The 26,633-nt window shown below is 39.5% G+C and overlaps 2 protein-coding genes across 2 annotated transcripts in view; one reads left to right on the top strand and one right to left on the bottom strand.

Annotated features, from left to right (window-relative positions):
- The window catches only part of Ptprr (protein tyrosine phosphatase receptor type R), a 250,012-nt gene that overhangs the window by 93,409 nt on the left and 129,970 nt on the right, over positions 1-26,633 (top strand). The gene's annotated exons all lie outside the window — the stretch shown is intronic.
- Positions 3,240-5,260, bottom strand: LOC110303205 (transcription initiation factor TFIID subunit 7-like). The gene has a single exon (XM_021174216.2). The coding sequence runs from the start codon at positions 5,128-5,130 to the stop codon at positions 3,997-3,999; it is 1,134 nt and encodes a 377-aa protein (XP_021029875.1). The 5' UTR covers positions 5,131-5,260; the 3' UTR covers positions 3,240-3,996.

Genomic DNA, 26,633 nt, shown 5'->3' on the forward strand with positions numbered 1-26,633 from the left:
ACTAGAAACATAAAATTATGAATAAACCAATAATTGGCCCAGTTTTCATAGTGCGGGACACATGTTTTTCATGAACGTTAAAATTCAGGGTTTTTTTTGTTTTTTGTTGTTTAATCTGAGAAAGAGTTAACCCTGGGTTCTGACATTACTTTCCACTTGTCTTCCTTTTGGCAGAGTGGGTGTATATTTCTGTCACAGAAAAGCATTACCTCCCTTTTTTTAATGTTCTGCAAACCTAACTCCTCTTTAAAAAATAAAATAAAATAAAAAGAATCCCTTGCTGTTTTTCCATGCCTTTGTATGGATTCCAACTGATAATTCTAGCTGGCTCATATTTTCAGTCATTTTCTGTGTTGTCTATTTTGGGGTTATGCTAAAAAGTCAGCTGTCAAATGTAGCCTTTCCTTGCTTTTCTTTCAGATCTTGGATGCCAATGGGCTTGTATACATTGGTGCTCAATAATATGTACATTTATAGTAACTTCCTAGAACTCTAGGATTGGTTCCCTCTATTTAAAATGGAAATCCTATACATTATCCACAGAAATCAGACATGTCAATATCTACTTTCTCACTCCTTTCTACTTTCCCACCTGGCATAGTGTCTAGACATGCTACCTCACTGCCAGCTTGAAGCATGTCAAACTTTTTTTTTTAAGATTTATTTATTTATTATATGTAAGTACACTGTAGCTGTCTCCAGACATAACAGAAGGGGGCATCAGATCCCTTTACAGATGGTTGTGAACCATCATGTGGCTGCTGGGATTTGAACTCAGGACCTTTAGAAGAGCAGTCAGTGCTCTTAGCCACTGAGCCATCTCTCCAGCCCCCATGTCAAACTTACTACTTTATCACATCAAGTTCTTAAAAGCAATGACCATTTTTAACATATTTTGCCTCTGTTTGAACAATATTGACAAATATGTCTCTTAAATATATTTCTTAAATATATTCCTCTCAGAATAAATATATTCTGACACCATCCTGAGTGGACAACAGCCTTGTAATTTTTCTATCCACAGACATTTACATTGGAAGTTTAAGTAGAGAAACATGTAACACTTGGAGGAACTGTGGGGACTTTATTTAGGACAACTGCATAGGTGTCAGAGCTACTGATAGATCAAGCTTAACCCTACGGACAACAAAATCTATCGGCAATAGCAGGGTGATGGCTTAGAAAGTGGCAAGACAAGGTATCAAGAGTGGTTGTCTGTTGGAAGAAGCAAGCTGATGGAAGCTCATGATGCTCTTGAGCATCTCTTACTTCACAGCCTCTACATTTTTAGTTCAGGGCTCCACAGTTTTTTCCATTCCATGTCTTAACTGTACCTCTCATTCTCCAGCTGCCTTTTCTTTAAGTCTTCTAAATAGCATGCATAGAACTAAATAAATGCACACACACACACACAAAATGATGACAGTGTTTGCATCATACAAGATGCTTGGATTCTTTAACTGTACTCTCAGGCAAGGTAGAACAAATTTAAGATTGAAGTGACACTTTTTAACAATTGATGTTTCCCGGCAACCCCTCAAATCACAGCACATTGGCATGCTTGTGCTAATTTGATTCAACTGGTGATCTTAAACACAATCTTAAAAATAGGTAAAAGGAGACTGAGAGCGCAGTTGTTTTAAAAGTGCACACTGCTCAAGAGGACACTAGTTCTGTTCCCATGTGTATGTCAGGCAGCTCAGTCACTTGTAGCTCCAGCTCCTGGTAAATCTAAGGACTTTGGCGTCCTCTGGTAATTGTACTTGTGTGCATATATTCATACATAGACACATAATTAAATTTTAAATGTGTGTGTGTGCATGTGCATGTGTGTAATTTGATTGATATGGTCAATGTCATTACCTGCAACCTCCTTGAAATTATGATTCATGCTTCTTCATTGTAAGTGGTCCAGTACAGGTATACCTTGCCAAATATCTATTTGTAGAATCAAGTCAAATTTTAATCTTAAATAAGTACCCTTTCTCATTAAAAAGTAGAGAAAAAAACCGCCCTAAAACTGTTTGTTCAGGCATAATCCCAGCACTCAATGTCAGAACTTGGGAGTTTGAGGTCACACTGGGCTAGAGAGTGAGATAATTGCCTTTTTAAAAAATTGTTTGACTTACCATGATTTATAGTAGCACTGACTAATGAGCCAGAGCTATAATTTCCTTTACTTTTTCTCAAAGGAAATCTGTGTGGGCTGAATGTATGTGCTGTATGCACACACATGTACTTGGGTGTGTGCCTATGTTCATGGCTGGAAGAGAGAGAAGGATGACTAGTTTCCTCTATTACTCTCAGTCTTACCCTTGAAGTAAAATCTCTCACTGAACTTGCTCAAGTAGGTTTCAGTTAACAAGCCCCAAAATTTTGCCCCCACAGTGCTAGGATAGCAGATCCACACCTGGGTTTTTACCTGGCTCCTTGAATTTAAGTCTTCATGCCTGCTCAAGACATGCTTTTATATCCTCTGTGCCAGCTCCCAAGCCACTAGTAATTATTTTAAGATGAACTCCTTCAATTTTATTCAACATCTGTTACTCCAAAGGTGATTTTGTATAGACTCTTGATAAAATATTCCATAATATGAAATTAAAGCCAAGAACCAACAATTACTTTTAAATCACTTTAAAATATAAATTCCTAAACTTTAAATCTTATTAACCTCCATTCTTCACAATGCTCTTCCAAATTATCAATTTTAATCTTTTTTTCTAATAACTGGTTTTCAGATAGCTTTAAAATTTCTTAAAAACATGAGAGTATCTAATTTGGCTTTTATTGATATTCAGCGATGGCCCTTTTACTCCCACCCTCCTCCACACACCTTTCTCTCCCTCTCCTGCTTCTTCTTCATCTGTTTTTTGACAAATTGGGGTGTGTGTGTGTGTGTGTTCCTCATACCTCCCAACACAAACTTACATCCTGGTCAGAGAGAAAGGTGTATGTATCATTAAGTCCAGAGAACTATAAATAGATCCAAGTAACTAGAGTGATACAGTAAGATACACACTTGTGGGTATCAAATGCTGCTGACAAATGTATTTCCTGAAATAAATACTTTCTTAGGGGATATAGCACTGTATGAAAAACTACCTGCTGTTTCTTGAAATAAACATTTTCTTTGCATTTTCTCAGCCTACTAAACATTACTATGTACCAAAACATAAAAGAGAGTAGTCTGCAATGATTCTTTTATTCTCATTCAAAAGAATTTATTTTTGCTTAAAGAACATAGACTGTAAATAAAGCTTTACAACACTTCTCCGCAGCCCAGGGTTGGTAAGAAAGTGTTCATAGACATTACAGGTATCAGGCTTTTCCTAATCTTTTCCAATGGGATTAAGAGAGAGACTTACAATAATAAGGCTAACACCTATGCTGCAACTGCTAATTAATGAACAAAAATCAGTTATATGCAAGTAAAGAACAAAGAAAAAAAAATCCCTGATCAGGAAAGTAGCCTTTACCTTGACAGAATCTAGTATTGATTCTTTGTTTTGCAGCAGATCTATATAAACCAGTGTGTCCTGGAAGCTGCTATGTAACCCAGGCTGGTCTTGAATTTATGAATCATTCTGCCTAATTTTCTCAAGTGCTGAGATTAGAGATATGGGCTGCCACACCTAGAAAATTGGCTTTTTTCTATGTTGTAGCAAATACTTGAACAGTTTAAACATATGCAAACTAGTCATAGGTCCTTATAAGCTAGACTGTCGCCCTTTCTTAAGTACAGCTATCTAATATGATAAAATCATAACAGAGAAGCTATTCATTGGGTTCTCAAATTAACCAAGAGAAGCCAAGCCCCATGATCAATTGGGACCCTTAAACTATCACATTTTTTATACTGCCTTTTCTACACTACTTTGTTCTTGAAACACTACAATCAGTGAAATGTTCAAAGAAACAAAAACAATTCAAGATAAGGTAACTAGAGGAAAACACAGTTTCACCAAGTCTACAGTCTAGTTGATGGATTTTTTTGTCTTACTTCTTCAAAAAACACTTCAGTTGTTCCTGTAGAAAAAGGATCTGTTCATACTTCTGCTTCTCCTGTAACTTGAGCTGTTCCAGCACAGACTGGAAATGACTCTTGAGGGTCAGGTTTTCCAATTTTCTGAGGAGATCTTTCTGTCTCTGTGCTTTGGCCTGGATCTCTTGGAGTTTTCTCTCCTTGGAATGAATCAGCTTCTGAATTCCAAGAATTACTGAACTGCTACTTTCATTAGCTTCACACAAGCTAAACTCAATAAACTTGGCTTGTAGCTCTCTTTCCAGGTCTTCTTCAGAATCATCTTCCTCTTCTTCCTCTTCCTCCTCTTCATCCTCCTCATCCTCATCCTCTTCTTCCTTCTCCTCTTTTTCTTCCTCCTCCTCCTCATCTTTATTCTCTGGATCATCTTTGCCACTGCTGGAATCACTGAATGTGCTCTGAGGTATAGCACATGCTGATGAGGTATGATCACCTGCTTCAGGGGGCAACGGGACGTGTGAAGTGCAGGTTTGACTTGGTACTGCCTTGGTTTCATCATCAACAATGACTTCCCATCGACTGCTGATGGCTTCAGCATCTGAGCGCAGCAGCCTCTTCACTTCCTTTTCCACATCTTTGGAATCAATGTAGGCCCTACAGCTTTCTTCACCTTGCTTCATATCGGCGGGCTTTTTTGTTGGTTTGCGAAACCGTTTCTTTCTGACGTTCTTAAGTGGTGGAGTAATGCCGTGCTTCCAGATATATTTTCCCTCTGCTTCCTTTTTGTTTCCCACTACAGTAGCACCAGCAGAGGTAGCTGGCTCTTCTGGGGAAGCGTGGGGATCACCATCGGCGCTGCACAATAGCATCTGGGACACATCGGCTGTTTTATAAAAGGTTTTCCCATCGTGCGTTTTCAGGCTTCCAATAACACAAGGCAAATCCACAAGTTTGGCAGACAGTGAAACGCCATCTACCTGAACGACGGCACGCCGTGAATCTGGAGACAAGTCGATTTTTAGTTTCTCTCTCATGGCGGCATTTCCAGAACGGATGATCTTCCTGACCACCGAAGCCTGTTCTGGGGGCAGCCGCAGTATGAACTGGTTCTCGAGTTCGTGAGGCGGTTCATCTCGGCTTTTGCTCATCTTGCCTCTTGGGCTTATCCGCGCCAGAGCTGAGGTGAGGCCGTGTGGCCTGGGATCGACCTTCCTTTCCTGTGTCCTTGGGGGGGACAAAGGCTGGGCCCCACGGGGCTCTGAGGGCTGCGGTGAGGCCGAGGCGCTTTAGAGTTCAAGTCTGCCCTGCCCAGGAGGCTCAGTCAGCGCGCTGGCCCCTGGCACCTCTTTCCTGTGTCCCTGGCCACCAGGTAGGCAGCTGGTCTCTAATGGCTTCCCCACACCTCGGCAGGCTTCGGTGGCCTCCTGGGGCCTCCGCTGGTCACCGCAGGTCCTCTGCACGCCACCTCGGGCCTTGCAGCCTCCTCGAGCCTCTGTTTGCCTCTACACCTCCTCGGGCCTCCCTAGTCCTCCACAGTCCTCCGCGGGCCTCGCGGCCGCCCTGGACCTCAGGACGCCACCTCAGGCCTCGCGGCCTCCACGTACCTCTATGTAATCCTCCACAGTTCTCTACGCGCCTCCCTGGTCCTCCTCCGTTGTTCCTAGTCCTCCTCGGTCGTCCCTAGTCCTCCTCGGTCGTTCCTGGTCCTCCTCGGTCCTCCCAAGGCCAGCACAGGCGTCTGGCAGCCACTTAACGGCCAGCGGCAAGCCTCGAGGCAGCAGACGCGCTTCTGCGCATGGACCGGAACTCACTTTGAAAAGGACCACAGGCTCCGAGCAGGCACTTCCGGTCATAGACTTCCGGGAGGAAAGCCGAAGCATCTAAAGCCCGCTCTGTTTCCACCAAGCGGGATCTTCGGCTGCCGGGTTGCTCCAGTGTTCTTTGTGTGGATTTCTTGTTTTGTTATTGGGTTTTTGGTTTTGTTTGTTTATTTATTTTTATTTGTTTATTTAGTTAGTTAGTTTGGTTTTTCGAGACAGGGTTTCTCTGTGTAGCTCTGGCTGTCCTGGAACTCACCTTGTAGACCAGGCTGGCCTCAAACTCAGAGATCCGCCTGCCTCTGCCTCCTGAGTGCTGGGATTAAAGGCATTTTTTTGTCACTTTATACAACAAACGCTGTGATGTATTTGATTGCCCCATGAGCTGTTAGCTTGTCCGTTGGCTGGGACTGCCCGCTGACTATCGGAATCTTCACTAAGCCCCCTCCTGAGCTAGCTAGCTAGTTATTATTCATTCATTCATTCATTCATTCATTCATTCAAAGACTTTTAGACAAGGGCAGGAAGCTATATGGGCTCAGTGCTAGGTAGAGATGTCCCAATCTAAACAGTATCCAATTATTCCAAAGGCCACAAATATGGGGAGGGGAGTAGGGATCTTTCTTAAACAACTACTTCATCGTGGTGTTAGTCGTAAATGCCAACCTAAAAAAAAAAATTCATATTGGGAGCTATTAGCTGGAAACTATAGGAATGGCACAATGACTCTTTACCCCTAAACAGCCTAGTGATAGATCACAGAAGCCAGAATACAGAATTCTCTTTTCATCATCAAAGAACACCTACTTACTTCTGGAAAATAAAAATATTTTACCTCTGGTAAATACTATTTCCCAACCTATAACCTCTAATTGTTTCTATGCAGGCCTTTATAGAGAAAAAGAACTGAGGGAGATCTAGTGAGAGCATGAGTCTATAATCCAGTGGGGTTTATTATTGTTGTTTTCCTTGGAGAACGAGGACAACCTACAAATAACATGGCTTTTTATTTCACTTTTTATATATCTCGACTTTTAAATTTTTTACCTTTTTAAGGACAAGTACCTGTTACAAATGCTGACATGCTTCACAAATGCATTAAATATGTGCCGCTGCTAAGTGGATTTTTGAATAGCCTTAGTTTCTCTCCTTCCATTATCTTGAAGTAAAAAGCAGTACGGCAGTCATTTATTTTGTTCACTCATCCACGTAGCAGTGGATAATGTTTTTGAGTTATTTTGAAGGCTGACTATAGCACTGTTCTTGGTGAGCTGCTCTGAATAAACTGTGATCATTGATCAGTACTTAGCTATGAGTTCTATAAAGCACACACAAAAAAAAAAATCAAGAAGCTGAGGTTAATACAATAGAACATCTGTAATCTGTAATTTAAAAAAAACTCAATTTTATTATTTAGTTGGTATAACTCAAGCATCACAACTGGGAAGATGAAAATAAATTATTTTGAAGGGAAATGGAGAGAAGAGAGGATCTAATAGTCCGAATTAGCCTCAAAAGAAACACGTGGTAGCTGAGGATAATCTCTCAAGTGCTGAGATTCCAAGTGTGCCCTACCACATATAATCCCATCATTTGCTAAGCATTATTGAAATGGAAATTACTCTGATAATTCCAAAGCTTTTGGTTATATAGTCAGATTTTTTAAAGTATTTTATTCTCTAATACTGTGATGATATATATAAAATGCACACATACACACACACTAATGCACGCACACACACATTATTCCAACAGAAAGCTGAGGCAACTGTAATAATGTAATCAAAGGAAGGGGCCAAGGTCCAACCCCCATCAAGCAGCAGAACCTGGTAACTTTGGTCACTTGGTTCTATCTTCAAAATCAAGGATATAAACAAAGGAGTTGTGGAATCTCCCTCTGTGACTAAGGAAAGCAGCTGAAGTCAGGCATGTGTCAGGGGGTTCCTACATGGAGGTCCACAGAGGTTATTGTGTGAATCTGTGAAGGTCAGAACTGGATTGTGTTGGAGACCTCAAGATTTTAGAGATCCCAGAACTGTGGGATGCCTGCCAAGGAAAGCTGCAGACAGGGAGTAGAAGCAGTCCAAGAAAGAGAAGTCTAAAGGTCACATTTACATCAAACATGGTGATGTAGAACATGGTGATTGGAATTTGTCCTACTGCTTTTCAATCTGGCCCAGTATTTCCTTATATGGCCCCCATCTTGCCATTTCAGAATGGCAATATGTATTCTTTACCATTGTATGTTGGAAGTATGTGACCTGCATTTTGATTTTGCTCCAGCACCTACCTACTTGCCACCATGCTTCCTGCCAGAACTACAGTGAACTAAATCCTCTAAAACTGTAAGCCTGCCCCCAGTTAAATGCTTTCTCTCATATAAGAGTTGTCTTGGCCACCGTGTCTCTTCTCAGCAACAGAATAGTGACTAAGATACATAGCTTTATGTAACAAATAACATATTAATATTGTATGCAGATGTAAAATTTACTCAAAAAGAAAATTCTACAACACCAAATGAGAATAGAAATATATAACATTTCTACTGATCTTTCTTTACTTTAGTGAATCATGTTGCGTGTTCACTGCCATTCTGTCCTCAATCCAATTCTTGCCTTTGAGATGGAAGTATTTGATGCTTTATTATCTATTGTTTTCTGGTGCTGACTACTATAGTAATAGAGCTGTTTAAATTTCATTTTTTCCAAAGAATGCTATTTTCTTATTTGCATATACATCTTAGTAGAGGTCATTTTCTTGGTACTTACTCACTTCATGTTTGTTTATAAATATTTGTCTGCCACTGCATGATAGTAAGTTTTATCGTTTGTAATAAAACTGTAGATAAGAAGCTTCAGGAAACATTCGTGCTAGAGATAAAGTGTGTTGAGTTAAAAAGTGACTAAGTGGAAAACTATTTTTACCACAGGCAATACCACCCACCCAGTCCGCCTTGAGAGGAGGATTTCACACGGTAAAAAAAAAATAGAGATAATTCAGGAAAGAGCATCCTTCTAAATTAGTTGTAATTTCACGTTCAATGCAATGTGATAAAGAAACAGGGATGAGCCAGCTAAAATCTATGTATGCATCTGTCAAGCAGTTATAAAACTGCCTCAGCGATAGCACATAGAAAATAGCCACATTATTCACCGCGTGAAGGCAAAGCTTGTGCACTTTTGCTGATATTTCAAACAAATGTTGGTAGTTTAATGAATAGGTGATGTATTTTTCTTTTTGAGAGAGAGAGAGAGAGAGAGAGAGAGAGAGAGATGAATACTCAAGTGTATGCATGCAGATGCCAGAGGAAAAATTAGGGTGTCTTCCTCTATCACTTTCTGCCTTGTTTTTCCTGTTTACATTTGTTTATTTAATGTGTGTGTGTATATATGTGTGTGTGTGTGTGTGAGTGTGTGCACATACATGTGTATGCCTGAGTGTGCCATGAATGCATACAGAAGTCAGAAGATACCTTATGGAACTTGGTTTGCTCTTTCTACTATATAGATAGATAGATAGATATTTAATTTTGGGACTATAATTGCATTATTTCCATTTCCCTGTTTCTTTTCTCCCTCAAACCCCACCATGTGCCACTGTGCTTGTTCTCTTTCAAATTCATGCTATCTCTCTTTTTACATTGTTGTTGTTGTGTGTTCCTTAACATATAAATGCAACCTGTTCTGTCCATATAATGTTGCTTGGATATATGTGCTTTCAGAGCTGACCATTTGGTATTAGATGACCAGTTGGTATGCTCCTCTCTGGGGAAGACTATTTGTCCCAGGCTTGGAATGCCTTAGTTACCTGTAGTTAGTGGTTGAGGGTTAAGATCTCATGAGCTTTTCTCTTCTGATATTAGCATGTCTATTGGTATCACCCTTGTTCAGTCATGCTTAGGCAGACATGTTGGTGAGACTTCTTGAGTGTAGTTTCTGACATTTCTGGGAGACACAATCTCACACAATAACCCTAATGATACAGAAGTGGCAGACATAACTTGGTGGTAACCAACAACTCTCTGGTTGGACTTAGCCTGCCCAACAAGAGGGAAAGCATACCTGATACCAAAAATTTAGTCAACCACCCAGGACTAGTAGAGTCATGAATCTTGGAAGAGAACAGATTACTGCCACTTTACTAACCAGTCTTAATCCTTGTACCAACAAGCAAGTGTAGTTCTCACCCCTCATCAAGGGAACTTCTCTTTGCAACAAAAAGTGACCATTACAGAAAACCACAGCCAATCAAAAGCAGAATTGTGAAGTCCAATCCCAACTGATACATCTGCAACAAAATTCCTGCATCAACAACACAGAGATCACTGCAGAAGAGGGGGAAGAAAGAGTGCAAGAGCCAGGGGAAGAAAGAGTTCCCCCTGAGATTGTGTTGCCTTATTTTGGGGGACAGACTCTTTCAAGACCTGGAAGCTCTAGGTTTTTGGTGAGGCTGGGTAACCAATAAGTTCCTAAGATCTCCTTGTCTTTGCCCCTGACCCCTAAAGCTAGGATTTGCATGAATATTCAGCCACGCCTAGCTTTTTACATAGATGCAGGGGATTTGAACTCAGGTCTTTGTGTTTACAGATGAAGTGCTCTTAGCCACTGTGCCATATCCCCAGTGGATGAGTTTTTAAGTACTTTTAATATTTTATTCTTTGATAATTTCATACATAGAAACAATGTATTTTGATCATTCTTACCCTACACCCCCCACATTATCTGTACTCCTCTGTAGTACCCTTCAAACTTCAATATATAAAGCCATAATACATACAGACACAGACGCAGACACACACACAGACACACACACAGACACACACACAGACACACACACAGACACACACACAGACACACACACAGACAAACCCTAACAGCCACCAACTGTCAATAACTCCTCCTTGATGGGTAAAGACTTCTGTGCCTCTCCCCATACATGTTTGAATGTTGACTGCCTGGATCTTGTTTAAACAACTACAGTTCTGAAGAGCCAAATAACCATACTTCCTGCTTCCATGAAAATAATTTCAATTGGAATTAAACCTGAACATTTAACACATTTGGTTATTCACATTTAATAGACCATTTATTCTACTAAAAATTCTAAGTTCCCTTTAGAGTCTCACTTTTCATGATGCCCAACCTCAAGGAGTTCCAGATGTGTACTTACCTCATACTCCTTGTGGAGACAGAAGACTGAATTCTAAGTTTTAGGCACATTTTGTATATGAAATTCTACACAGTAGTATTACTCATATTTCTTCTATAAGTTTCTTGCATTGGATTTCTTGAATATTTGGGTGTACAGTTTTCATCTCAGACATTTCAGCGTGTTCTTTTTTGAGACAGCACCTTGAGTATCCCAGGCTGGCCTTCAATCCACCATGTAGCAGAGGCCCATTTTAAACTCCTGATTTTCATGTCTCTGCTTCTCCAATGCTAGAATTTCAGACATTTACCAAGCCCAGTTTATGTGATAGTGGCATGGAATTTAGGAATTTCTGCACGTATTCTCTAGCCAAAAATTTGGGAGTTTTGACCCATTGGTTCTTTAAATGTTTTTGTGCCTTCGACTTCAAACATTGCAAGTTACTAGACTGTCTGCAGTAATTCTACATCTAGCTAAGTTCCTGTTCATCCTTTCTTAAGACATTTTCCACTGCGTGTTTTTCATTGTTCATTCTATCACCTCTTAAATCTTACTCATCTACTCTTCTGAAATGTTTAATCTACTGTTAACCTCACCAACTATTTTTAACCCAGGCACTGTATTTTTTACCTGAAGAAGCAATACCTGGGTCATTTTAAGTATCTTCTATTTCTCTTTACAATGTTCTTGCTTTCATTTCCTTTAAACTGGACAAATATAAGTGTGATAATTGTTTCAACACTCTTGTCCACTAATTTAATCATGTCATTTCTGTATCTTTTTGACAACTCTTCCCACTTATAGAATATATAGTGGTTTCCTGATTCTTGAAGACCTTACAAATATTATTGGACTTCTAACATTGAGAATTTTACCACATTTGGTTTGGGTTATGTGTTAGTTGGGTTTCATTGTTGTGAAGAGACACCATGACCAAAGCAACTCTTATAAAGGACAACATTTAATTGGGGCTACCTTACAGGTTCAGAAGTTAAGTCCATTATATTCATAGCAAGAAGAATGGTAGTATCCAGGTGGGCATGGTGCTGGAGATGCTGAGAGTTCTAGACATCTTGTTCTGAAGGCAAACGGGAAGACTGGTTCCCATAAGACTGGTTAAGAGGAAGGTCTAAAAGCCCACCCCCATAGTGACATACTTCCTCCAACAAGGCCACACCTACTCCAACAAGACCACACCTCCTGATAGTGCCACTCCCTAGGTCAAGCATATTCAAACCACCACAGGTTATTTTTTTATTCTTTTACATATTTTGAATTGTCTCAAATTTCATTAATTCCCCCATATAGCTAAGTTATTTAAAACCAGTTTAGCTCTTCAGGGGCTCTCATTTTTCTTTGTTGGGAGAACCAGACCAGAGTTCATTTTTAAGCCAGGGAACTAGACGGAAATCAGTCAACAGGGGAAGCATCATTAGATATAGGTAAGTAGGGCACAGGTAAAATGAGAGTAGAAAGGGTAATGCTGAAGGCACAAAGGGTTAAACAGTGAATGGGGTATGGAGAGGAAGGAGTGGGAAAGGGAAGTTTAAACCAACAAGTGGAGAATAAAAAGGCCATTCAAAGCTACCATGCTGTAACAATAAAAAACAATACATCAGAGTTTGAAGGGAGATTCCCTGCATGGCTAGGATCATGCTGTTCCTACTAGCAATGAGATACAGAACAGAACAGAACAGAACAGAACAGAACAGAACAGAACAGAACAGAACAGAACAGAACAAACATCCCACTGTTATATATGGAATACCTCCATAGAAGTTGCCTATCATGAAGGTACCAAAGGTTCCCAAAATACTGTTTTTCTTTCCATTTGGTTGTCTACCAGTGCTAATGACAAGACACTGTTACTAAAGATTCCACACACTTTGGTTGCAAGATATTGAGAAATCTGTCTGGAACTGGGCTGGAATCTTCCTCCCTGCTCAGCACCTTTAGCATGAGAGAAGGTGCTGTGTAGGTTGCTGGAAAAGGAAGCATATCAATGGTTTGACCAAGCTGGCAACTTCATAAACCACAACACCAACTGCCAAGAAAGCTATGTCCACATGTGCAACTGTAGCATGACTGTTTGGGGGAATAACTAAACCGTGCTCAGGTTAGATGTGAGGCCAACTGGACATGAGGTTACACATGCCTGGGACTGGAGACCCAGTGAAAAACCCATGCCCAGGTCATTCATGAGCCTTAGGAGAGAAGAGATAACAGATGTGTAGCTAAATAAACACATTGTCAAACTGACTTCAAAATACCTATATATGTATATCTGGACAAATACTACTTGCAACTCTAATCAGAGGATCCCCATTTTGCAGTGAATGGTAGTAGACACAGAGACGTTAGCAGCCTAAGATACTGAGAGTAAGGAACCATTGAGAGTTTAGCCATAGGCAAGACATTTACACTATCACCTTGAAGGATCAGAGAGCAATTCAGAAGAGGGAAGAAAAAGAATAAAAGGTCTTGAAGATAGGAAAAAACATGTGAGATGCCCTCTAGATGCAACATAACAGTTGTAATCATGAAACCTCAGAAGCTTCAGTTACTTACATTGGGGCCTCCAGAATCTAGGCCTTGTCAGCCTTTAGTTATGGATGATGAAGGGATTCAGTGTGCTTTACTGTTATTGCTGAACTATTGGGTACTGACAGTCTCTGAGAGACTCACAACATAGTCTTCAGTTGTCTACACATTGATGATCTCACACAGCTTCGATGGATAGTTTCAATCCTGCAGTCACAAAGACGTCCCTGGTCAAAGACAGTGGGTCATGAACAAACCAAAATTCAGAATATATAGCATTTGAGGAACATATTTTTAGAAAAGAAAGGTGGGCATGGGAGGAAAGGTGATAGGAGAGGGGATAAGAGGAATAGAAATTCTAAATCTTTCTTCTCTCCCTTTCTCTCTCTCTCTCTCTCTCTCTCTCTCTCTCTCTCTCTCTCACACACACACACACACACACACTCTCTCTCACACACACACACTCACACAAAAGGAAATGCATTTTGTCTTTCAGAAGGTTTTGCCAATTTAGTAGTCCAATTCAATCTAACATTTTTATACATTGAATATCAACAGTTTGAATGAAATTTGTCGAATGTCATTATTCATGAGCAAGATGGTGAACCTATGGGTTGAGGGATGAAAATACATAGTTGACACTGCACATATTTTAAAAGTCAAGCTATACTATGTGGCAAAAGAGGTCTTAGAGTCTGCCGTGGTTTCCAGCCTTGAGATTTTTACAAATCTAACTTGTAACACATTGTACCAAAGAATGTTCTAAAATTGTTTCCCTAAGATTCTAAAACCTACAATTAATTTTAAACCCATATATTGATTTGAGGAAGGAAAAAGAATAGCTAAATTTGGAGTCTGTAAAGATGGCTTAGTTGGTAAGGTGCCCACTGACACAAGCATAAGAGCCTAAAGATAGCCAATACCCACGTGAAAGCCAGGCACTGCAGTTGAATATCTTTAATCACAGCACGAGGGAACAGAGATGGGTGAATCTAAGCACTCTAACCAAACGAATGAGCCTTGAACTTGGTGACATACTCTGTCTCAAAGGCTATGGTGGAAACCCAAGGACAACCTCTGCCATTCAGGTGTAAGAACATCTACACAGACATATGTACACACCTTCATGAACACACAAAACCAAAACATACACACACACACACACAGAGGCTCATGCACAAACATTAAATCACCACACAATTAAACTCTGGGTTGATTTCACAGCTCCAGAAAGCAGAAGATACAATTTCCCCATTGTTAAGTCTACTCCATGGAGATTATAATGAGTCTGTGGCTAGTAAAAATGAAGATATATCTGCAGTAATAATGTAAACATCAAAAACTAATTTTATTCCATGTGCAGAACACTGTTAGGAAGAACATGGGTTTTTTTTTTTATTTAAGCCTGAAATGATATCCTCGTGATAGATCAACGTATTGACCTCCTTCTCAAGCCACCAGCTGAGTTTGGAGTGAGAAAAGAAAGCTTATTTGCTTCTTGTCATTAATAGTTAATTGTTATTGCAGCCTCTCAGATGGGAGATGCAAGGTAGGGAAACTATATCCATCTTTTGTAAAAGTGCTGCAGCGTTATTAGAGGCAATCACATGGCAGAAAATAAATGTCTTCCTTGTGGGAATAAAGGGAGTTGGCACATAGATTTTTCTTTCTCCCCTCAAGCACTTTATAAGTAGTCCACACGGGACAATAAAACAGTGTTAATGCTTTGCGAAGGCCCCTGTGTGCTGGAATGTTGTGCACTTGTGTGCCCCAGAATCAGGCCTTTCAGAGTGTGGCACAGGTGTCCATTATCATTTCACACACTACTGGGCTGTGACTTTCATCCACTCCATTGTTGATGGTTCATGTGCAGGGTTTTAGAACATTATTTTCCATTACTGTGTACTGGCTCCTAATCTAACCACCTCTGAGATTTTGTGGCTTCCCTAAGTAAGGGGAAAGAACAGAAGACATTTGACCAGTAAAGCTTAACTCATGGGGAGAAAATCAAAAATGTAACCACCTTAGAACACAGAAGAAAGATGACATTGGCAACACCCATTGAAGAATACAACTGCTAATATTCCAGATGTGTAGACATCTGGAATCTGGTACGACATCTTAAACAAATAAGCTGCTATAAATAACAGTCAATGTTAAATAAAACCATTGATGTTTTGGACTATTTGGAATCATGAGATCCGTACAGGGCATCAGAGGATGTTGTAGCAGTAAGGTCACTTCTGTGTCCTCTGCTTACACTTGTGACCTTGAACGTGCCACTGAAGGAAGAGCATAATATTATTACTCAGTGACCTAGTACATGCAAAGAACTTAGAAAATTCTAATAATGATATTAGTAACCATAAATATATGCTTATAGACTTGTACACACTTTACACACACACACACACACAAAATATAGGTATATATATATTGGTATATATATATATGCACACACATATATATATTGCTTTGAGTGTCTGTGAAAATTTTTGAACATGTCTAAAATAGAGGTGCCCAAGACACCTGCTATGTTGGAACACATGAGCATCTACATAGACAAATGTAAGCACAAATCAATCTGTACTAAAGCTGGCATTCATTAGAGACATTTTCCAATTGCTATAGCATTGAATTTTGAGGGCTCTGGGAATCCTAACAAACAAAAAATATATTATACATGCATACTTTGACTTATTTGCTCAGCCAGCTATGAATATTACTCATCTTAGTTTTGATTTTAAAGCTGCGTGGGCGTTTCAGATCTGGTAACATGTTTATTGTAATTCTCACATAAAATCGACACAAACGAGAACTGAAAAGTGTCCTGTTTTGTAGGCATCTGTCAGTCCATCATAATTTCCCATGGAGTTATTACTTCAGAACAGCGCCTTTCCTTGTCAGTTGGTTGAGAAACTCTGGTTGAGTCTGTCAGATGCAAGCTTCTATCTCTGAGGCTGAAGACACTCTTCTGTCTTACGTTTTCATTGATGGGAGGTTTTAGTACAGTGAGTCTGTGTGCCCTCGCCTTCATTGTTACTGGGCAACCATAGTGACACCATGGTGCATGGTGACTTTCTCAGATGGCTCCCTGCACCTTTGCTGATACACGTTAACCTTCAGGATCGGAATTAGTTAAATTAAATCCTAGTTGATGCTGATAAGGTGTGCAGTCGTGGGATTGATTGACACAATGTGTTCAGTTAAGTTTGGTTTTTCTTCCCTATGATATCTTAGAAATAATTATCTGAGGTCCTTTGTCTCCCTGTGAAAGACAGACACATAATTATGCTATTTTCTTAAGAGAAAAGAAATAGTCACGGCGCTGAGATTCCCATTATCCTTTAGATACACGTCTCACCCAGGCATGCTCCCTCTTCCCACAACGCTATCTCTGCTCCCAGCACCTTTATCAGAGAAGTATTTTATCAGTGGGTGTTTCTAGGCAACCTCAGTTCTTGGTATAAATTATTTATTATACATAAAAACAGCATTGTTCATTAATTCAACAGTGGAGAAAAATGTCATTTCAGAATTGATGCTAAGGTAATTGTTTAAAAGTTAGATGGCCATTCTCTAAAAAGTTAACGCATGCTAATCTTTGCCATTCCCTTTGGCATAGGCATAGACACTAAAGGAAAACGTTTCTCTGAGAGGGATAGTGTTTAAATTTTTTTTTTATTTTTAAAGATTTATTTATTTTATTTGTAGGAGTGTTTCTGCCTGCATGTTGACGCCTCGCGCCAGAAGAGGCATCAGATCCTGTGGGTCTAGAGTTACTGATGGTTATGAGCAACCGTGGGGAACCTATCCTGGGTCTCTGCAAGAACAACCAGTGCTCTTAACGCCTGAGCTCTCTCTCCAGTCCCTGATGTTTACATTCCGAATAACAAAATGTTATTGAGATTTCTACTTAGTATTAGAAATATATCAGGCAGTCCCACCAGTAGACACTGAATAAATGTCTCCTGCAGACCAAATTGTAATAACTGAATGTAGTGTGAGTCACCCCACCCAACCACCAGACTTGCTTTCTTCTTTTCAAGGAAGTTTGTATTGGCACACAGCTTCTAAAAATAACTTCAGGGTGGACCTTCATGGTGGACAACCATTACCTGAATACATTTATAGGGGAAAAGTCCAAATTTACAAAGATAAATAGTGAAGCTCGATGATGTCACTGGAAAAGTACAGCTGTATTTCTCTGGTTATTACCTGGTTGCTTATCTTTTCTTTGTGCACTATCTTACAAAAACAGACTGCAGAGGTGTCGTCTATTCCCAAAGTTCATCTATGGAAGGTGAAAAATTAGGTCAGTAACATTCAGAGTTCAGAGTTGTCCAAGATTAGGCAAAATATCAACAACAAAAATCCTTCAGATTTTATAGAGTGTCTTTAGAGAAAATGAAATGTTAAATAGTTCACTTAGCTGTGGTGTTCAGTTTTCCCCTATCACTATAAGATGAACTGGTTATAATAATAGATGAAATTATGTCCTGTCGATGCATGTATCATCTACTATTGATTTGAGTTGAAGGCTTCAGTACACAGATGATGCTCTCTGAAACTTTTCATAAAGGAATTTAAAACCTACTGAATGAAAATTCATTATCTAGTGCTTAAGATGCACAACTATATTATATAAGGGAGGAGACATGTTAATCAAAGGATATCATTCTGCCGAGATAGAAGAAATGGTTTGAGAGATCTGTTGTACAACACAGTGACTGTACTCGAAAACAATGTATAAAGTGGGCAGGGAGATCATATCCATTAAATAATATACTCCATAAGGAAAGACAGAAAATTAAAGTAACAGAGGCCATGCAATAATGCTTAGTTTACATATAAGAAATCTGCAAATGTAGCGTGTGATCATACCCAGCTGAACAGGCAGGTTGTAAAAGCAAGTTTTTAGTTTTCTATACAACTTTCTATTCTATTAAGTTTTATTTCCTTAACTATTAAATATTAAAACAAACTAAGAGAGCTTTTGTCTTTTCTTAAAAAACAGATGAATAAGTAAGTTCTTTTGTTAAGGGAAACTATTTTCAACTAAACAAATTAAATTGGGCAGTAATAGAAATAGATAAAAATGAAATTTCTGACTTAAGTAAGAATTTACTCCCAAATAATGGAAGTAGCACTTCAGTTGGGACTTTTGGGATAAATGAGACTTGGTGAAGAAGTTGTGAACTACCAATTCAGCCAGATAAGCAAAGGATGTATAAATTACACATCATATTTAGAGAATAGACAGATAAAATTATAGTATGTCTGGATCAAAGGGAATGTATCGGTGTACTGAAAACAAAATTATATGCTGAGAATTTGCAAAGACATTTTAGGACTCATTTATGAAGGATTTTTATTACTGTGCCAAATAATATAATTTTTATTGTTTACCAAAACTTACCAAAAAAAAAAAGAAAAGAAAAGAAAAGAAAAACCAAAGCAAATTTCATGGTGTACAACTAATGAGATTTGGTGGTTTAGACCCACTGCCTGTTCGTTCTTTCTTATGACTGCATCCCCCCTCCATTCCAGCATCTTTAATCAAATAGAATCCTTACCACCATCACCATGCCTCAAACAGCATTCCCATTCTGCATCCACACAGTGCCTCTTGTTATGGGTTCTTCTAAAAGGTCCCTTCTCTATCTAGATGGAAGGGCTATCCTTACTCAAGGCCCACTGAGAAACTATGGAAACAAAAGCTGTCCATAACTTGGCTATGTCTAATCACCCATACAGTTAATAGAGTTTAATGGACTTTATATAGTTTTTTTATTAGAGCAGATGAGGTAAGACAGATCCAAATTCCTCCTCTGGATTCATATATCAGACATAAAGACTCAGTCTCCGTTCAAGGATACTTTCTTTTCAGATGATCCCAAATAGGTGATGGTCTGAACTGCACTAAGATGCAGCTGACTGGGTGTGTCTCCTCAGCTTCTTCTGACGCTCATCTAGAACAATTCTGTAGCTGGTTATCTACCTCAAGCCTATGAGAATATGGCACCTACTGGTCTAAGAAGGACATAACTATAGCTTCAGTGCCTATATCTCTCAACCACAGAAAAGGGCCACATTACACTTTAGAATTTCTCCATCACTACAGAAAGAATTTTTGCTTTGGCACAGTTGTATTCTATACATACCAACTTAATCATAATATTAAAACCATTTGCGTATCTTTTTAAAATAGTAGCCTGGTGGTTAAGAGCATAGTCCTAGAATCAAACTGTCATAGTTCAAATCACAACTTACAAGATACATAATTTTAAGCAACTCATCTGTATTCCTTGACTGCATAATGAAAAGCCTAATAGTTGTAGTACTGAATTGTGAGGGTTAAATGAGGTAGCCCATATAAATTCTTTAAGCCAGAGATAGCCCATATAATGCTTTTAACCCAGTGTCTCAAATTAATTGATCTTGCTTGTCAAATTTGAACAATCATAAGCCCTCACTCATATTTGTAATTTCCAGTATTACCTGCTTGCTATTTGAAAATGAATGCCTGTATAAATCAATTGATGTTACTAATCCATGGTTTCAGAAAGCAAAGCAACCTGGTGACAAAGGATGGTAGTAGCACCAAGCTTGCCCAGCACAGAAAGTCATTGGCCCCATTGAGACACACCCAGACCCAGGCTCAGGGATGAGCAGGCACAGGGCTCTGTGTTGACATCAAGAACGAGAGAAAGGGAAAGAGAAAAATGGGGATGGAAGAGCCTTGCCAATAAGCTGCTGGAATGAATGCCAAATCAGCAAACATCCTTCAAAAGGTATAGCACTCGACTCAGTAATTGAGATTCTCTAATAACTTCTAAGAAAATAAAGACACTCGCAAAGAATATTGCAGGATAAAATGGAAATAATGTAAGTGTCTGTCAATAAGGATTAATGAAATAAATTTTGAAGCATTTTCACGACAATAAGACAAAGCCATAGTTTTAAATTTATAAAATGTCAGCATCTTTGAAGTGAAAGCCAAGCGATGACACTGTAGAGCCTCTATGTGTAAAATTGCACAACCTTATCCATGTGTGATGGAAGATAGATAGATACAGGGAGATAGATAAAATAGTAATTACCATCTTTCAGTGAGAATGGATATTTTTTTAAATTTTTCACTGTACCACAATTTTCAAAACTTGACAATAGACAAACTGAAAAAAAAAACATGGTTTTTGTGACATTAATTATGAAACTTGAGTTTTTACAAATACTGCTGCTAACTCATGGTCTGCAGTCTGTTCATACATTCACTCTGGCTGTCAGCAGACTGTGTTTAGATGTGAAGACACTGGGTGGAATGGTGGATGCCAGAAGCCAGAAAGGAGGCTGATTCTAACCTCATTTCCATCATTAACTTCTGTCTGGCCTTGAACTAACTTTCTTAAATTTCACCAAGCCATATGGCTACTTGTGCAGTGATCTTCCAAAGGGACATTTAGAACCCTCATGGCTCTGAGGTGGGCTTACTGGGGATCTTCAGATACTGAAACTGCATAGCCAACTAAACAACTTCATGTGAAGAGACTACATATCTTAAAGACTTAGATACACACACACACACACACACAGTACACACACTTACTTCAGAACCACGAAAAGCATGACAGCACAAAATTCAAAACACAAAATGTAAGAAAGTACTCACAGTCAAGGAACAGATTGGTTCTTATTTAAATCTCTCTCTCTCTCTCTCTCTCTCTCTCTTTCTCTCTCTATCTATCTATCTCTCTATCTATCTATCTATCTATCTATCTATCTATCTATCTCTCTCTCTCTCTATCTCTCTATCTCCTTCCTTCCTTTTCCTCTATCCCTCTTTCCCCATCCTGTTCTCTTCTTTCCTTCTTCCTTCCTCTTCTTTTTTAATATCCAAACTGCTATCTAGGGAACTCAGGACCTTACACATAGAGCTACCACTGAGTTATACCCCTAGCTGCGCTATCTCCCAAAATGTCAAATGCTTGCACAATCTTGAAAGCATGGTTTCTCTTAACATTTTCACCCTAGTCTCTGCATGCGTACAAATGCATTCATGTGTGCATGTACACACACACACACACACACACACACACACATACACACAGAGAGAGAGAGAGAGAGTTACTCTCAGGAAGTTAGCATGTGGTTCCTCAGAGTGAAAACCAATATGGTTCCTCATCAAATATGCAGAAATGACCTAATCATGGTCAGAAGGAAGGAACTGGTCTGACTGCTAATGGGTGATAAAGTACACCTCGTGGCATTTCTTTCTGAGATTTACTCATTTGATTTCTGGATGACCTCATTCCGTCTCCTCGAGCATCGCTGTCCTTTGCTTCAGGAGCTGTGTGAAGCCCTACATGAGCACCAGAGATAACGCTCCTACTACGCCTCTTCCTATAAGTCTCCAGGCCCTGTGCTCCACATGCTTCATTTATGTTCATTCTTCTTCATTTATTTAATTATTTCCTAACATAATTTTTAACATGATAACAGGGATGGGACAATGTCTTAGTAAATCAAGACGCTGGTCATCAAGCCTGATGATGGACATTTAATCCTCAGAACCTACACAGCAGAAGGAGAAAACCAACCTCTGTAAATGTCCTCTGACCTCCACATGATCATGTCTGCTCCCACAGAAACAAATAATACACATAAAAAAGTTTTGATATGATTTTTTTAAAAATACAACTGCATTTAGAGTTACACAAGAAATTCACTATCTAGTTATTACCAGTAATACTCAAAACCACTTTAACTGCCACACGTTATAGCTAATCTTCATTTTCTGCAAAACTTTCTTTCTTCACACCTCTCCTCAATACACTCACCTGTGTGATAGGTAAATGGATAGTATTTGGTGAATCATGAAAGGACATCTGTGAAAATACAGCTCCTGAATAAAGATGTGTAACTTGAAAATCTATGTTTGCACAGACAGCACCTTTCAGCTGAACTGCTGTGCTCTGTGTGAGCAGAAAATTCTTTTCATCCTAACACCTGTTTCCCTGTAGTGTGAATTCTGTGTAACCTCACATTCTTTCTTGACTGTCAAGAGCCAAAGTCATGGCTCATGACACTTTAGGTTGCACAAGGCACTTTCTTCAGCAATATGGACTGAAGACACGGTTTCCCAAGAAATATTGTCCTTGGTAGCCACAACCTACTCCGCTACACCTCCACACCATCTGCTTTCTCCTCAGAGCTTAAAGATGGAAGCCAAATTTTTCTACAAGTATGAAGAAGATATAAGAGAAAAAGTCCAATCGTGCTTCCAGTCCTTGGTATTATCAGAGGGATGGACCCAGCTGGGTTCTTTGGAGGAATAGAATAAAATGGGAATGGCCATAAATAATGAAATTTATTATAAAGATTCTGCTCACAGGGCACAAGATGAGAATGAGATCTTTGATCCTCGAGGTGGAGATGCAGGAGACTTAATGGAACACTTCCAATATAAGTTCAAAGGTCTGAGAAACAAAAGAGGTTATGGGGTAAATTCTGAGTCCCGTTCTGACGGACTGACTCAAGAACAGTCACACGGGGAGAGTAAATTCTCATAATTTTTGTAGTTTGGAAGAAGCCCACCTACACTGAGAACAATGCTTAACCAGAGCTTCCACTTCAGCTGTCAATCCTATCCATAAATGCCTCCATAGACATGCACTCAACAATGTTTAACTAAATATCTGGGTATCCTGTGGTCCAGCCAGGTTGACATGTGACAGCGAGTTTCAATACTTTAGAACGCATCTACATACATTCTGATCTAAGACAATTGATTCCAGAAATATAAAGTCACTACCCAGATTTCACACTTTGTAGAAGATTTAGGGTTGAAAAACTATTAATCTTATTGTGTAATAATTATTATTATATTTTTATCTAACTCTCATTCTAATATTTCTGTTCTTTTTAAAATCATTATTAATAAGGGTTTAAGTATATCGTTGACATTATACTAAATCTCATTTATGTGCGCCAAGGGAAAGAAAGTGTAGTTGGGTTAGTAGACACCTTGCCTTAGGGAAGTTGTCAATGCTCTTGAGACTGTGTGCTCATTAGGAAATGATAATAACTGTACTGGCTTTACAGGGCTGTTTTGTTGTTTGTTTATTTTGTTTTGAGGCAGGATCTCTCTATAGAGCTCAGGAAAGCCTCAAATGAGATCCTTCTGCTTCCACCCTCTGAATGCTACGGTCACCAGCGTGCACCACCCCACTCAGCATGATGGTTTTAATAGTCAATGTGTTAAGCGCAAGCTGGGGACACAATGCATGCAAAGTGTTAGCTCCTCATTATTCATAATGTAAGGCCTATGTGTCCAAAGTTCTCCTTAGTCTCTTTTCCTCTCCTGTTTTAATTCCTGGCCCAGTGTGGCACCCAGCTCCAATCTCTCTCTGATACTGTTTCTTACTCTGTAAGCACTGAAGAAATTCCATATGAAGCCCTTCAACCACAGCACAGAAAAGAGAAGCATGTGTCTCAACTCCAGATGGGCATGGTTTAGATAAGTCTAAAGGGATAAGTGTGATTGGCTCATGGCCTTGTGTGTCTTAGTGTTGCTCTTCTTTGTATTAGGTATTTTTGGTGATTTGCTTGAGCAAGACATCGAAATTAATACATATGCCCACATTCACTGTCATCTGATAGCACACTCAGCGTGGACACCATGTTTCTAGACACTTGTTGCACCCACAGGAAGACCGACAGCTGAAATGCCAGAGAGAACAGAACCCTGCAGACTACTGTGCACTTTAATCACATCTCTGTGACTGCCTGCTGCTTTTGCATTACCTGTGGTGACCTGTCTGCTGAGCGGCTGACTGAGAGAGGGAACTGCAGCACACTTTCCTAAGGTTTTGCTCCGGGACTGGCCCTACTATGCGTTAAAGCCCCTTGGCTTGGATTATCTAGGGCTCCATACATTTACAAAGCAGAGTTTGGACTGGGACTAACCAATATCCACGTTCTCCTTGAGGCAAATGATGCACCAAACATTTCGGATGTTCATTCTCCCATCAGCAAGGCTGTTTTCTGATATTATTTCTGAAAAAGAATGGGATTTCTGCTACCTTATAAAATTCTTATAATCTAGCATATGCATATCATGCAAACACATACATCTGTACCATCAAACTTATCAGTGCTATTAACCCTATAATGTTTGTAGGAGCGCCTATTAGTTTCTCTTGTAGTTACCAATCGCTTTGAGACCTTATCTCAATGAAGTTCAATATCTGAAGGTAAAGCTATGTTTCCAAGGAAATCAACATGTAATTTATTGGACTTTGTTTGAAATTTTCTGCTCTTGGGAGATTGAGAACAATAAATGCACATCAATATAAAATAACACATGATCTCTTCTCTGTCAGGAATTGGGTCTGTTTTATTCAGAATAAGTGTGTGTAACAGTCATAAGGCACGTGCAGGCATGTTTTCAACACAGAGCTACATTTCCCATGTAACTAAATGGCTTATTTGATCTATGAAGAAAGTTGAACTTTTCCTTCAGGATAAAGGTTAATGTGGATGGGCATAGTCAGGGGAGGAAGTGAACCTTAGAGTTCCTGTACTCTTACAAGGGGATTAATTTCCTGTGGAACTCCTGTATTCCTCAGCTGGAGCCCCAAGGTGACTCTTTCTCATCTCCTTCATTTTGGTTGGTTTGTTGGTTTGTTTGTTTGTTTGTTTGTTTGTTTTTACTTTTTGGTATCTATCCTTTTGTCTACCAGAAATATTTTGAACAAAAACAAAATGGAGAGGGGGAGAGGGGGAGAGAGGGGGGGAGAGGGAGAGAGAGAGAAAGAGAGAGAGAGAGAGAGAAATTAAAAGAGGGCTGAAGATAAAGCACAGTGGTATAGTGCTTCCCAGGTGTGCGTGAGGTCAGTCCTCTCAGAATAAAACCTTTTGAAGATCACAGGGACTGTGAAGGCAAGCCTGAGTACTAACAAAAAGTAGGAGTAAAGATTCTGCAATGGCTGTCTCTGTGATGACTGAATTCCTCATAGGATTGATAAACTAGAACAACTTCTAAAGTTTTGAGGAGTTACAACAGATACAGGAATAAGAAAGAGGAAGTGACTCTGTTATCATCCACACCTACACAATTAGATTAGATTAGATTGGATTGGATTGGATTAGATTGGATTGGATTGGATTAGATTAGATTAGATTAGACATTGGGGGAAGGTGACTAGAAGAGGCATATGACATCTTTCGAAGGTGAGAAAGTGCCTTCTTTAGACTGATTAGAGCAACTTATCTGAGGATGGATATTTAACACAAAGTTGGAGAAAAGCAGGCTCATGCAGTGCCATGAAAGTTAAGAGAACAAGGTTTTCAGGAGGAAGAAGAATTCTCATCCTATGTGTCAAACTGCTTCTGAGAAAGACAGGGACCCGCAGCTGTCTACTGATGTGGCTCTATGGAGACCCCTGGTGATCTTAAGAGGGTATATGACCCTGCAGAGGCCATTAGTGATCTTAACAGGGTTGGTTCCTTGGGGCACTGTCAGATGAGAGAGGAATGAAATGCAGATAATCATAAGGTACAGGCTATGGCCGGTTTGCATGACAATATTTTGTGTAAATGGTTCCCAGGAACAAAAACAATTTTTTTTTCTCTCTCTCAACAAAGGAAAGAATTAACAGCTAAGTGGAGAAGCAGACCATATGGCTTTATTTTCAAGAAAACTTGCAAATGTTTATGTACTGCAGGGAACAATCCATCAGTGATGGAGAAAACAGTGATCCAGAAAACAAGCAGAAGGGAATTCTTGAGAACAGAACATAGGATAGGAACCTAACTGAGGGGATTGGCCCTTGATGAGAAAAAGAAAAATGTCTCCTGTGGGCCTGAGAGGCCTTGACAATCACGAAATCTCAGAACCCAGTGCCTGGCACACATTGGAAACTCATGAAATATCTGCTGAGTGAATCTAGTAGACATCTCTTCTAAATCAACAAGACAATATGAACCAGACACAGAATGGGCAAGAGAAATTAGGACGTGGTATAATTTACTCATGTCCCACGCTTGGTTGTTGCCTGGTTTGTAGTGTGTTCTTTATGATCTAAACCACAAACCATGACTATTTTTCCCACAAGCTATGGTTTCTAATTTGGCAGCATAAG

Source organism: Mus caroli, unplaced genomic scaffold (assembly GCF_978045245.1).
Source record: "Mus caroli unplaced genomic scaffold, Mus_caroli_1 scaffold_9, whole genome shotgun sequence".
In the NCBI taxonomy this organism is placed as follows: Eukaryota; Metazoa; Chordata; class Mammalia; order Rodentia; family Muridae; genus Mus; species Mus caroli.

Bases quoted from the DNA above. Each gene is read 5' to 3' on its own strand.
- LOC110303205 (XM_021174216.2), bottom strand. From the start codon at position 5,130: ATGAGCAAAAGCCGAGATGAACCGCCTCACGAACTCGAGAACCAGTTC.